At 34.8% G+C, this 14,945-nt stretch overlaps 2 protein-coding genes across 2 annotated transcripts; one reads left to right on the forward strand and one right to left on the reverse strand.

Moving 5' to 3' along the window:
- Positions 1–302: 302 nt before the first annotated feature.
- LOC105185821 (squamous cell carcinoma antigen recognized by T-cells 3) lies at positions 303–4,068 on the reverse strand. Its single transcript, XM_011145608.3, has 6 exons — positions 3,551–4,068; positions 3,246–3,427; positions 1,975–2,852; positions 1,253–1,880; positions 1,006–1,153; positions 303–867 (listed from the first exon to the last, which is right to left on the reverse strand). The coding sequence occupies exons 1-6, from the start codon at positions 3,978–3,980 to the stop codon at positions 410–412; spliced, it is 2,724 nt and encodes a 907-aa protein (XP_011143910.1). The 5' UTR covers positions 3,981–4,068; the 3' UTR covers positions 303–409.
- Positions 4,069–5,797: 1,729 nt separating this feature from the next.
- On the forward strand, positions 5,798–14,386 carry Ptip (PAX transcription activation domain interacting protein). The gene is made up of 9 exons (XM_011145609.3): positions 5,798–6,088; positions 6,392–6,576; positions 6,752–9,156; positions 11,644–12,088; positions 12,917–13,101; positions 13,217–13,458; positions 13,575–13,844; positions 13,940–14,144; positions 14,304–14,386. Exons 1-9 carry the CDS (start codon positions 5,993–5,995, stop codon positions 14,375–14,377), a joined length of 4,107 nt encoding a protein of 1,368 aa, XP_011143911.1. The 5' UTR covers positions 5,798–5,992; the 3' UTR covers positions 14,378–14,386.
- Positions 14,387–14,945: the final 559 nt, after the last annotated feature.

Below are 14,945 nucleotides of genomic sequence, written 5' to 3' on the forward strand. Positions count from 1 at the left end.
GCAAGAAGGTGTCCTTGATAATATATTTAACACAACATTACCAAAAAGGTGTTTTCTAAACTTCACTTTTATTATATTTATTTTTCGATCCTACGTCTCATCTCAATACTTTTATGTACAAAATGATCGGAATAACAATTTGTATTTAAAAAATCATATGAAAAATTCCGTTTAAAAAACTACGATGTGTACATGTGTGTGTACAACCTTTGCTTAACATTGAAGAATCAATTTAGGGTCTAATCTTTATATTATTTGATACTCAACAGTTTGTTTTTTAATTTACAATAAACAATATTTTTCTTTAAAATATTTTGTTTTCGAAATATCTTGCTATCTCGAAAGTTTAGAATATCCTGTATATATAAAATCTGGCTGTGAACACTGTCTAGTTGTATAATATAGCATTTTATTTCTTATTAAGTAACATATTTCTGAAATCCTGATTACTCATTGACTGTGCAACTCCATGTCCAGTGAGATTTACATTACCATTACTGCTATCATTACTACTATTAATCTTAACATTACGAGGTACCATAGATAATAAAATTTTGGGTACGCCAAATGCTGTACGGCTAGTCGCTGTTGCACCTAATGACTTGATCTGTCCATCGTTGTCCTCCACGGTTTGACTTTTCTTGCGATAGGGCGGTTGACTTATAGCAACGCTGATCACTTTGCCGTGAATCTTCATACCGTCAATACCTAAAAGAGCCTTCGCAGCAGTTGCCTCGTCGCAATATTCAACGTAAGCTAAGCCTTTCGAATGTCCGTTTCGGTAAGTAACTAAACGAACTTCCTTCAAAGCTCCATAAATCTTAAATATCTCTTCAAGTTCCTCTTTTGTCGTCGTAATCGGTAATCCTTCAAAACAATGATAATATTTTATATGATGTAGAAAGAAAATGTATTTAAACAAGAGAGAACGATGAAACATGACATATAGTTTTGTATGAATAAATGAAGCATGGTAAATTTGTTAGTGTCTTAAACACTTGATACCTTTAACAAATAATTTATTCTTTTCGAGTGTAGAGCTATATTTGAATCCGGACCGTCTGGTATTTTTGTTCGGATCGCATCTTGATACAAACATAGGACGCCCTCTTATTGCAATTCTGTCCATTTTCAAAGCTATTTCCACGGCTTCCTGCAAAACGAATGTAAGAGTTTTTCTATTTTCATTTAAGTTTCTATTTAAGTTTTCATTCATTAAGTTTTCACCATTAGTCAAGAAAATAATACGCACCGCGTTGCTTAATTGTACGTAACAATAGCCTTTGCTACGTCCCCTGTAATCTTTGATCATTTTGAATAATGTTATTGGTCCAGCTAGTTTTAAAGCATCTCTCACTTCCTCTTCAGTCGCTGTGTAATCCAAATTACTGACAAAAACTGTAATATTATTATCTACTTCTTTCTGATTATCTGCATCTATATATTTATTCTCTAGTACTGTAAAACCGGGCGGTATAATTTTTGATTCCGATTCTGTTCCATTATTGTTTATTTTAGCATTAATATTTAAATAATCTTGTAATTTTGGTTTTACTTGTATTTTGTCATTTTTTACTATCTTCGGTTGAAGACAACTTAAGTTTTTCCATTTTCCGGTATCGTCAGATTTTCGTTTGTTTATTTTCTTGTAATGCATAGACAATTTACTTTCAGTAGAAGTTTCTTGAATTTTTCGTTTCTCTTCCGCATTTTTCTCAAGTTTCTCTTTCGTTTTCATTTCACATATTTCCATTTGCTCTAAATTACCTTCATCGCGTTCGAAATCTATCCAAGAATTCGCTATACTTTCCGGCCAGTCTGTTACTGATGCTAATGCTTTATGATACAATTTCCTCAAATGCTTTGTGTCACCGCAGTATCTGTAAAATTTAAATGATTAGAGCGTCATTACAAATATGAACAAATACTAAAAATAAAGAGAGTTCATTATATTTCTTTTTAATAAATAATTACCTTTCCAGTGCTATATATTCTAGCCAATAAGATGCTTTCGTAGAATGTCCTTGCGAGAGGATATCAGCCCATAATACTCTTGCCCTTTCCATGTTATTTGCATGTATTCCTTCAGTTCTTGCCCAATATTGTAGGATAATACAATCAGGATCGCCGTTCAACCCGAAACATTGAGCCATATAATCGCATGCTTTATTAAATGTGTCAAGAAGGACATCTAGACGTTTCTCTTCTTCTTCAAGAACCATTTCATATCTACGTCGCAGAAACTCGAGATATGTCATCCATAAATTTCGATAATCTTCTGCTATCGAGAAGCCAGTGGTCAAGGCATTTTCCAATAATATTTGTACTTTTGATACAGGTTTCTGCCATCTTTCATACGATCTTATCCATTTTTGCCAAAGCTTTGAGCACCATGGTATGTTTCTCGATGCTCTTTGATAAACAGTATCCAACACAGATTCGATCTTAATTTTATCCTCTAGATAAGTGAGATAGTTTAACCAAATTGATACATCTAAGCTTAAATCGGTTATTGCTCTTTCGTACAGAACTGTAATACGTCCCGGATCATCTTGTTGTTTTTCATACAGTAAATATTCTTTGTAAGCATCAAGCAGTTCATTTTCGCCTTGTGTAGAGATAAGTTTCTCCTCATAAGTAAGAATGGAATTTAATTTTGCATTAGCCTGTTCATAACCTCTTGAAACAATACTTTCATCTATAACTGCTTCAGCACCATTTCCTGCACGCCATGATTTATATTCCTCATATGTTTTATTCATGTCTAAAAGAGGACAAGCCAGTTGTCGTCGGAATAAATTACCAATGCGCTCTAGTGCTTCTTTCTTTTCAGCTATACTTTCAGGATTGACCTAACATGCAAATTTCAATGCAATTAATTAATAAGAGAAGAAATATTTTGCATATATTATTGATCAATATATTAAAACATAAGATATAAGAAATAAATATAGGATATATACATACATATATGTATGTATGCATATTGAGTATGCTAAGTTAATTGAGTGTAAGCACATACAACACATACATATATACACATATATATATAATACATAGAAAAATACAATAACATCAAATATTATTATTGACCATCTTATGATTAAGATTAAGAAGAGAAGTGATCTTATTTCCACCTTGTAAAAAATAAAGCTTTATTACTCTTTCTTTATTTTTGTATATATTTCAAAGGTCAAATTAAAAACATATCTTTTTCTTCTTGCAAATTTACTTAAAATTCTTACCAATGTCAACAGAACAGTTTCAAATTCTCGGAATGCTTCCCATATAATAGCTCCTTTAATAGTATGCAATGCGACAGTAGTTAAGGCCCGTTCAAAAAGTTGACGAACATTCTTAGCTCCATCTTTTTCTATACACATATTCCCAATACTAAACTGCAAATACTCTAGCCATACTTCCACAGCTGAAAATATATTGTGATGTTAAAATTTTCTGAAGTTCTTATTAATACAAAAAAAAATAACTTTAAAGTAATTTTAGAAATATAAATATAAATTAAATTTAGAAATATGAACTAGAAATTTACAGATATAATCTTTAACAGCTCGTTCGCATAGTTTAACTATATTGTCTTTCTGATCGGTTGTAGTTGCACAACTTATTTCGTCTTGTATCCAGGAAAGCCAGAGATCGGGGCTTAATGGGTACACAATACTCATGTTCTCTCTAGCAATTCGTAAGCGCTCCAGCTCGCCCATTTTTCGCAGTTTGTTGATCAGGGCTACATGACTGCCGTAATCATATGAATTCGTCGCCAGGTTAGCTTCCAGAGATTTCACTTCCGCTTCATTGGCGTCTTCGGTATCATCACTGCTGTCGGACTCATTCTTGTCGTCGATTTTTATATTCACTTGCTTATCTATTTCGTTGCCTGTCATTTTCTTGGTTTCATCTGTGTCTTCTTGAATCACTTCTTTTTCGTTGCTTTCTTCGTTTTCAACTTCCATTTCTTCCATTCTGTTTAACAGGCGACACCGATTTTCCGCACTAGAATACCTCTAGTAAGAATACAGGGGCTCGATTCCTGACGGCGTGCGAATGAGATGCGCATACGAAAATCTATATTATATGTGACGTGAACTGTACATTTTCGCATACGTATTTCATTCGTACGCCGTCAGGAATCAAGCCCTAGGTCTGTTCTTTTTGGTAGGAAAGCGTAATGGAGGATTCACACTGCGTCCGATGTCCGACGCCCGACATCGAATAGGAGAACAGCTTTCTAATGGAGAATTCAATTCTCCATTGGAAAGCCGTCTTCTAAATAATTACCTTATAAAGATATTAATTACAATATATAAAATACAAAAACTCACTTTTTTTTAACACACTTCAATCATGGCTGTGTTCCGATATTCACTATCAGCACTGAAAATCTATAATATACGTGACGTATACTATATATTTTCAGTACTGGCAGTGAATACCGGAACGCAGCCCATATAGACGACATATAGACTGCGTTTCGATATTCATTGCAAGTACTGAAAATTTATAGTTCATGTTATGTATACTATAGATTTTTAGTACTTGCAGTGAATATCGAAACGCAGCCACAATTATAATCGTGTTCAGCTGATCATTTTTAAGATCTTATTCCCTGTTTCTACTGCCTGTTGCCTGGCATTAGTGTATGTTTACAACCTTGCCTTAAGAGGATGTAAGCTTTAAGCTGTAAGTGTTAAGTGACGTCATTTCCGTCTCTAAAGCGTGGTCTACAATGGCCGTAAGCAGTAAGAAAAAAGCATGAACAATAAGAAATGGACCAACCACAGTTGATTATTTTTGTCATAATCGACTGGTTTATTTCTTACCGCTTACGCTTACTTCGTACTGCTTACTGCCATTGTAGACGACGCTTTAGATATTCCGCGCAGTATTTAAGCTTTAGCCGTTAAGGCTCGTCTACATTAGCTGTAAGAGTAAGGCTGTAAGGTTGCAAGACACGATATGAAATATTTTCATTCGCTGAAAGCTTACGTTACAGCCTTACAGCCTTACTCTTACAGGTAATGTAGACGAGCCTTAAGCGAATTGCGCAAAACTCAATTTCTACGACCTAAAGCGTAGAGCTTAAAGTCGACATATAATTTTCAGCCAATCAGCGAAGAGGACGTTTTGTCGTGTCAAAAAGAATACACCGTCAATCGTGGATATAACCTCGCTCGCCGATATAACCTCCGATTTTGTATTCCATATATTTGTAAAAGATGCACATTCCATGAACACAACATCGTTGTTAGCAGGAGAGCTTGACGTAAATCCATCTTGGTTATGTAGAAAGTAAAGAAACTGCGTGTTTACAAACGCATTATCACCAACCATCAAGTCCAAATAACCCTTCTCTCATTGGCTGATATACGTCACGTTTTACGCCTTACGTTTTATATTGTGGATTACCGTCTTTAAGGTTTATTTAACAGTTTTCAGCTTACAGCTTAGAGCTTACGGCTTAGAGATAAAATATTTTCTTAAAGCGAGGTTGTAGATATACACTTAAGCCAGCGGCACACGGTGCTTATTTTCGTGTTGGATTGCTTGCTGGATGAAAATACTGCGTTCTGATTGGTGCATTTCCATCCATCTTCGAAAATGTACCAATCACAACGCAATATTTTCATCCAGCAAGCAATCCAGCACGAAAACAAGCACCGTGTGCCGCTGGCTTTACTAGAAGTACTCTAGGCTCGGCTAAAAGCGGTCCATGACACCTCTCCTTCTTCTCTCTAGTATATGATTGTGTTCGTTTGTGGAAAGTATTCGTAGAGTTCATCGAAAACCTTAAAACTACATAACCTAAAAATCATAATAATAACAAACCAGTCGTAACTGACTTGTGTTATTAAATATTGCAAAGTCACATTCGATTATAGTTTCAGGCGGTTTCATACGATTTCATACAGTTCCATATACTGTTATAATGTGGAAGATGTGAATTTAGTTGATAAAAATTGATTAAATTGATAGAATGGGTGACATACGAGCTGGTCTTGAAGAATTAAAGCTGGATGGTGCTCTCTTTGCTAACGTTAAATACTATGTCAGCGGTGAAAGTGATCCCAAGGTACAAAATGTTCGTTCATCCCCGTGTTTTTGTGTTGTAATAGATAAACCGAGCGATTTTCGTATTACCATAGCAATTTTATCGAACTGACTCTGATATTTATACATTTATTCGGTTGTTATAATGCATAGTATTGTTGGTGGAAGGTTATATCATTTGATAATTGTCACTACTTATTTAAAGACTTTATCTTATAAAATGATTAAAAAATTGACTCTACTGCTTTTTTGTAGTAATTTTGTTTAAAATATGTTAAATAAGTTGTCATTAATTATAAGCAATATTTTTAAATATTACTTACAGATTGTGAATTTACTACAAGAAGGTGGTGCCGAAAGTTCCAATTATTTTAGTGACTATGTAACACATCTAATAGCAGGTTATGAAGCATTAGAAAATGATATTTCTGCAGCAAAGGATCTATATGAAATTCCAGCAGTTACACAAAACTGGATCCTATACTCTGTTAAATGCAATAAGCTTTTGCCGTATCCTTATTAGTTTTTATTAGTACTTATTATATTTATAATAAAATTATCTTAATATATATCATTTATATGTATACATACATATACACACATACACACACACACACATACACACACACACACACACACATACAAATATATACATATATATTTCCTTAATGTTGCTTGTAAACAGAACACAATATTTCTCACCAGAGGAGAATCAATTGTTCTCAAATATACGTGCCTGCATATCCCAAGTAAGTCGAACAGATAGTAAGTCACTCTGGGCAATGATAACCTTGCAAGGTGGTAAATGTCAGCTACGCTTAGACAGATACTGCACTCATCTAATCACTGGAAAAGCAAATGGTGTTAAGTATGAAACTGCCATGAGACACCATATACATATCGTAACACCTGATTGGATAACAGAATGTTGTAAAAAGGGTGCTATTATTAACGAAATGGAGTATCATCCTAGATTATTAGTGTACCCATCTCCAAATAGTTCAACAGCTATGATTACTGGATTTATGGATGAGGATCCTGATAATAGCACTACACAAGAGGAACAAGACAGAACTAAAGCTATGCTGGAACAACTTAAGCAACGCATGCCATGGAATCAACCAAGCCCACCAGTATCATCAAATATTACACATAATCTTGGTGCAATCAATACAGCAAGTGTTCCTTATTTAACAACTGGACAAAATACTATAAACATTCAGTCACAACAACAACATCTTTCACGACCGATTTCCACAACCAGTTTGAACACTACCACAATTGTTTCTGCAGTCTCTGATCAGAATGTTATTGGTCAAACAACAGGTTGGCTTCCACAAGTGTCTCAACAAAATAATATTTCTCAAATGAAAGCTATACCATCACAGATGCAACAACAAGAGTTATCGACACAACAGCAACAGATAAATATCCAACATCAATTGATACAACATCAACAATTAACTTCACAGCAACAGCAATTAACGCAACAACAAATTACACAGCATCAACAACAATTGCAACAACAATCATACAACCAACAACAACTTTTGAATCAACAGGCATCACCTCAGGTACCATCTCAGCAACAGCAATTAATTGGACAACCGCAAACTCTTGGACAACAATCAATGATTGCGCAACAACAAATAAGTTCACAATTATCACAGCATCAGTTGACTTCGCAGCAACAGCAATTATTAACATCTCAACAAAAGCAATTAAATCAACATCAAATTATTCAGCAACAACAAATGAATCAACAGCAGCTGACACAACCACATTTGGCGCAGCAGCAGCAGCAAGTGCAATTGGCAGCACAGCAACAGCAGCAACAACAAATAGTGCTTCAACAACAACAACAACAATTATCTTCTCAACCGCAGCAAATCGCAGGACAGCATCAATTGGCACAACCAGGTCCACCACAACTTACTTCCGAACAGAGGCAACTTATTTTGTTGCAACAGCAGCAACAACAGCAGAAAATACAACAGATCTCACAACAATTGCAACAATCTGCGCCACAGAGTTCTCAACAGTTTGTCATACGCGAGGGTCAGTTGCAACAACAACAAAGTCAATCAATAATTGGGCCAAATCAGCAGGGTTTCATCGTGCAACGGGATTCGCAATGGCAACAACAGCAGTATTTACAGTTACAGAGGCAGCAACAACAAATCGGGCCACAGAGACCCGGAGGACAGTGGCCAGCACTGAGAACCATCCGTGAAGATCAACAGCCACCTCAACAACCTAGACAGTTGATTCAGTTGGATGCACAAACGCACCAACAATTACAACAGATGGATCCATTGCAGCGAGCTCAGTTTATTCAAAAGATTCAGAAACAGAAGAATCTGATATTGCAGAGACAGATGCAAAACCGTCAGGCACAGCAGGGTCCACATATTGCCGTCATAAGAAGTCCCGGTAAGCCGGTACAACCAAGTAGCCTCCAGTGGGTTCAACAAGCACGACCGCAGATGATGGGACCGCAAATCGCGCAAACTCCTGGTCAAAAACCTGTGCATCCTGGAATTCAGCCTCCGGCGTTGACGCCAATAAATCCCTCCAATCAGGTAATCGTGCCTGCCGGACAGAATGTTCAGGGTCCGCAAGCAGGACAAACATTCCAACAAGGACAACCTCTAACACCTCAACAAATTCTACACATGCAGAAGCAACAAATGGCTCGACTGCAATTTCAACATTTGCAGCAACAACAACAGCAAGGCACGCAGCAAGAACCACCATTAACGTCTTTGTCAAGTAACGCGCAGATAGCGCCGGATCAGCAGTTGGTCGTGAATGCCAAAACCAAAACCGCGCTGGCCAATATGCTGACCAACAGATTGCAAGGTGGTACTACTGAGGGTAGTGCAGCGGGACAGTTAAGATTAATGACCGCGCAACATAGGGCTCCACCTCCTCCTTCACAAGATCCGCAGCTTTTAGCTGCTTATCAGAGAAGAACTGCGGGAAATATAACAAATGGCGCACCGTCAGGAATACCTATGAAGATGCAATACGGACCGGTCATGCAACAGCCTAAGGCACAGTTCTATGGTCATAATCCAAATTTGAAACGTACGCATTTTTCACATTTATGTTTGATTTTAAAAAGGTAACAAATCAAGTTAATATTATCAAACGTCTACCGTTATCTAAAAACAATCGATATATCTAACAAGAAAACCGTCGGAACTGTCCCTCACCGATTTTGATGGGCTTTGGATATGTTGTAGAGTAACAAAATATATTAGATACGTATTTTTTTATCGGCGTATCTCAAGGTTTAGGGGGTGAAACAATCCTTCGAAGACTAACCAATATTTTCATTTTATGCGAATATCTTCTAAAGTACGAGGTATATGAAAAAATGTTTCTTACAAAAGTTTATAGTACTTCATACTGTTTGCAACGATATATTCAGATTTTTCATCTCATATCATCTCATTTTTTTTTAAATTAATCATGACCATATTGCATTATATATGGATGGATTCGACATCAAATGCTCTTTAATTTTTGTCCTCATGAAATTTTTTAGTTTTGCAAAATTAATGGATAGGGGAAGTTGAAAATTTTGACACTTTTGAAGAATCTTTTGTAGGAAATATTTTTTTTATATACCTCGTACTTTAGAAGATATTCGCAAAAAGTGAAAATATTAGTTTTTTTTTAAGGGTTGATTCACTCTCTAAACCTTGAAATACGTCGATAAAAAAATACATATTTAATATTTTTTGTTGCTCTATAACATATCCAAAGCCCATCAAAATCAGTGATGGACAGTTCCGATCCTTTTCTTAATGAGCTTCGCGCCACTCATAAACCGCATGCATGCAAAGACGTAAAAGAAGTAACGGTAGACGGAAATCGGTAAGCTGGAAATCGGGCGAAAAGTACAAATTTTTCAGAGTTCTGCATTAAACTAAATGAAAAAAGTCCTGTATCATCTTATCAACATCTATACAAATTTTGAGACTTTAATTATAATATATATATTAATTAACAAATAAATATATGATACGATATGAGATGAGCTCTTTAGGCAAAGTCTCATCTAATATTTCTAAATATTTTGACAATCTTTCAGTAGTGATATATAATGCTAGATGCTAGATAGTATTATAATATATACACTTCTTCACTGTCCAACATTGTGCATCGCTCACTGTTGCTAAAAGATTGTTAGAAAATTCAAACATGTTGGTTGAAACTTTATCTAAAGAGCTCATCCCATTACTTCACACGGACTCATTTGTCAATTTTTTGTGTGATATGATAGATGAACATTCTCTCCTTTTTTCGCTTCCTTTCTCCTTCCCTCCTTGTCTTCCTCCTTCTTTTCTCACTTTACCCCCCTCTTTCCTTCCTCCTCCTTTCCCCCTCTCTCTTCCTCTCTTTCTCCAGCCGCTCTCTCTCTCTCTCTCTCTCTCTCTCTCTCTCTCTCTCTCTCTCTCTCTCTCTCTCTCTCTCTCTCTCTCTCTCTCTCTCTCTCTCTCCCTCCCTCCCTCCCTCCCTCCCTCCCTCCCTCCCTCCCTCCCTCCCTCCCTCCCTCCCTCCCCCCTCCCCCTCCCCCCTCCCCCTCCCTCCCTCCCTCCCTCCTTCCCTCCCCCCTCCCTCCCTCCCTCCCTTCATTCTATCCCTCTTCTTCCTTTTCCTCTTTCTTTTATTCTTACTCTTACTCTTTCCCTCTCCTTCTCTTTTTTCTATTCTTTCTTCTCCCTTTTTCTTTATCGTGTGCTTATACATTACGTCAAACTATACAAAAAACGTTACTCTGCCCATTTCTTGCTGCCAATTGGTAAGCTGCGAGTAAATGGGAAAGGACATGACTGTGTGTATGATCTTTCACTAGTTACCTTTAATTAAAAACCCAAAATTTTACACAGTTTTTAAGAAACTAGTGAAGGACTTTTGTTTCCAATTTAACCTAATTTACATGTTTACAAATGTTCTCTCATTTACCTATTGTATTATACATAACATATTGAATGCATTACAAAATTATAACAGTCGAAACCTATTATATTCTTGAAAATAGAAAAAAACAGATAAAATTGAATGTCTTCTTGAATACTACGTTTTTATTTAACAAGTAATTGTTTTGTATGATATCTTTGTTTTCATAAATTAATTTTTTAGAATATTTTACATATAAAAATAGTATAGTAAGATAGTTTAAAAATGATACATATGCATTCACGTACACACAAAAACACACATGTATATTTTGCAAATAATCACATGAAATTTTGATATATTAATTTAAAAATGTTTAATGAATAATCGCATATAAGACTATGCTTCAATCTTTTACTTGCGTTTGTCAGCCAGAAACGAAGGACAGAGTAATATTTTTTTTGTTTAGTTTGATTTAATCTACAGGCATAACAATATATCCTCTATGTGTATATGTGCGTGCGCGCGTTTTCATAAGCCTGCACATACGCATACGTGCACATATTTATTTTAATATACATATTTTTTTAAATATATTTATTCGTTTATTTATTCAACTATCTGGATCATTATTTGTATTAATAAATAATATCTTTATATTTTCAGTGCCACCAGATTTGTTTTTGTTAGGATGTATTTTTGTCATCGTCGAGTACGATGTACAGCGTCCGAATGAAGTTTCGATTTGGAAACAAGTTATCGAGAGACATGGTGGTGAGGTAGAGCCGCAATATTGCAGCCGTGCAACTCACGTATTAGCGATCACACAGAAACATCCAGTTGTGTTGCAAGCATTGCGCGAAGACAAACGTTGCGTTAGCGCGCATTGGCTTTCTGATGTTGTTAGCAAATTGCAATTAGTACCGCCATGGCACGCCCTACATTTCCCGATACCTTTTACTATGTCTGAACTTCCTTGTGTTAAACAAATCGTATCATTATCCGGATTTGAGGGAGAGGAACGGGCAAAAGTCAAATACATGTTGGAAGCCTTAGGTGCAAAATATACAAACTATTTTTCCAGACACAATACTCTTCTGGTTTGCAGAAGGTATTTGTTATCATATATTAATTATCACATATATTATCATTTTATATATCATTTTACATCTATTTTTAGATGCCATTGAATAATTGACAAAATCGCAGTTAATCCTTTCTATAAACTCTTCGCATGATAATTTATTGTTAATAATAATTTATTGTTTTATTAATCAATAATCTGTACTATCTACATTGGATTGTGTAATGTTATGAAATAATTAACTCTTTGCACTTGAAGACTTTCCTTGGATCACCTACTAGTAACTCGATCTCATTTTTTATGAAATAGTAAAAAATGAATCGCTTCGAAATAAATATATTTATTATTCAATCTTATTAGAACTTATGAATAAAAAATTAAACTTTTATATCTTATATTTTTTTAATATGATAACGTTTGAATCAGTCACCGACATGCAATGAAGGTTCGTTAAAAGAAGTAATAATTTGTCGTCTTTCATATGAAGTTTTCCTAATAGAATACAATACAGAAAATTGCCTCTTATATAGGATCGCTGTTTATCGCCGGCTGATATTCTCTTACATATAACTGGGCATATTTTCCACTTCTTTATTTGTTTTTTTTTTCGTAGAATGGAAAGCTTCAAGAAAACATATTTATGAACAATTTTGCGCTTACATAATTTTGTCCTATATAATTATAAATAATCTTGTGTCCTCTTAGATAAGACATACGAGTTATTTGCTAAATTTACGATGTCCTCTCAGAGGAAACAACTGAGTGCAAAGAGATAATATGAGATAAAATATAATAATATAATAGAGATAAAATATAATTATATAAAAATTATATAACTATAAAAATTAATTCTAGGCCAGACGGACAAAAATACAAAAAGGCACGTGAGTGGCAAACTAGTGTTGTAAACGCACAATGGTTGACAGATATACTTTGCGGACAAACAAATATTTTGCATCAAATTGAGGGTCCAAAGTACCAACAGTTCAGTCTTAGTAACCCTTTCAGACTAGATTATTCATTAGTGCCTCATCTTATGGGTATAATAAATATCTTATATGTACTAATTAACTGATAAAAGTCAATATATTTGGAATTATACCATTATTATATATAAAACTATGTTATTTTCTATGCACATTATTTGTTTTATAGGTGCTTGGAAACATCCAATAAATATTAATCAAGAGTCGTATGATAAAGTACAGCAAGTTGGTCAGGGTCCAAATTCGATCAGAAAATATAAAAGACCGCGATTAGATGGTGCATTATTGAATAAAGATCCGCATCTTTTGGGTCTGGATGAACCAATTGTTGTTAGCAATCCTGATCCTCCTCCACCTGATAAGCAACCAAGAATATTATTCTCCGGCATAAATCCTAGAAAGCATGCAAAGGTGCTAATTTTATTCATATTTATATTTCTTCATATTTATATTTGTAGTGATCTACAAATTTTAATATTGCTTATATTTTATAATTTTATAATACATTATTTCGTTATAATATTTAGAGAATTCGAGAACTAGGAGGTGCTTTGGCTGCTAGCTGGCGAGACGCCACTCATCTCGTGATGTCGACACCGTTACGAACAGTAAAGCTCTTATGCTGTTTATCACGATGCAAATTTATTGTCACGCTGCAATGGTTACTCGATTGCTCTGCGAGAAATACTTTCCTGGACGAAAACGTGTATATGCTTGGCGATCCAGAATTCGAGAAGAATTTCAATTGCAATATCCAGAAAGCTTTAGCAAGTCCCAATCGAGGAACAGTACTTAAGGTAATAAATTAATGGACATAGTTATAGTAACATATATTATTATATTGCGATATCATGACGCATAATTTGATTTATCTTTTCATTTTTTTAAATAGGGTAAAATATTTTATGTAACACCAAGTGTCATACCATCTCCTTCAGCGATCGCAGAAATTATAGAAAGTGCAGGGGGTGCAATGGATAAAACGCGTAAATCACTTGCACAGATACAAGAAATGAATACTGGGAAATTAAATTATATTATTGTGACCCACGAAAATGATCTCCATCTTCTTTCTGATGTTTTACGTGCAAATATCAGTACGTAATTACACATTAATTTCGGTTAAGTTTATGGTTATTTTTAACTAAAGGTAAAACCAAAGGTTGTAGGGTAATTATTTTTTAAGCAAAATGTCTAAACATATTAAAAACATATTACTTCAATGATTATATTCTTTTCTTTTTAACTTCACACAGGTGTGTTCAGTGCAGAAATTGTCTTAGGCGCAGTCGCACGACAATACTTCCAACTTGATGGGAGTCAAGTCTAAAACGAGCAATCAACATCCTCTGCATTTTTATCCATGTCACGAGCCTATCAAGTTCTTAGTGAGTTATTTTCAAGACGAATATCTTTGCTTACCTTCTTCAATGGGACAATAAAGAACGTAATTTTATGATACAAAAGAAAATTATTTCTTTTACATCCACGCCATCACCTTTTCAGTTACAGTCTGTATTATCAAGCGTATATATGTAATAAATTTAATACGTCTAATTAATATTTAATGTACAATTTATTGATCATAACGTTCTTAAAAAATTATGGCTGCATAACTGTATTTTAAAGAATTATATTGCAAGTCTGTAGATTAATTATCTCGCGTTTTTGTCCTAGTCGTATCTCGAGATTTTATGGGAGCTGTGAAACGGCGCGCGTCTAAATGTCACGTTATTTTTTTTATATATCTGCTACATTATTATTCATATAACACTAAAAAATTCATTCTTATCAGTTAAATATATATTTCTACCAATTAAATATTATTTCTACCAAGTTTGGAATCAATCGTTCGCTTAGTTTCCGAAAAAAAATTTGTAAAAATAGCCTTTTTTTGG

Source organism: Harpegnathos saltator, unplaced genomic scaffold (genome assembly GCF_003227715.2).
Source record: "Harpegnathos saltator strain DR-91 unplaced genomic scaffold, Hsal_v8.6 scaffold160, whole genome shotgun sequence".
Classification (NCBI taxonomy): domain Eukaryota; kingdom Metazoa; phylum Arthropoda; class Insecta; order Hymenoptera; family Formicidae; genus Harpegnathos; species Harpegnathos saltator.

Coding starts and splice junctions, on each gene's coding strand:
- LOC105185821 (XM_011145608.3), bottom strand. CDS start 3,980: ATGGAAGAAATGGAAGTTGAAAACGAAGAAAGCAACGAAAAAGAAGTG. Junction 3,428..3,550: donor AGCTGTTAAAGATTATATCT/GTAAATTTCTAG, acceptor ATATATTTTCAG/CTGTGGAAGTATGGCTAGAG. Junction 1,154..1,252: donor ACGTACAATTAAGCAACGCG/GTGCGTATTATT, acceptor TTCGTTTTGCAG/GAAGCCGTGGAAATAGCTTT.
- Ptip (XM_011145609.3), top strand. CDS start 5,993: ATGGGTGACATACGAGCTGGTCTTGAAGAATTAAAGCTGGATGGTGCT. Junction 6,577..6,751: donor AAATGCAATAAGCTTTTGCC/GTATCCTTATTA, acceptor GCTTGTAAACAG/AACACAATATTTCTCACCAG. Junction 12,089..12,916: donor ACTCTTCTGGTTTGCAGAAG/GTATTTGTTATC, acceptor AATTAATTCTAG/GCCAGACGGACAAAAATACA.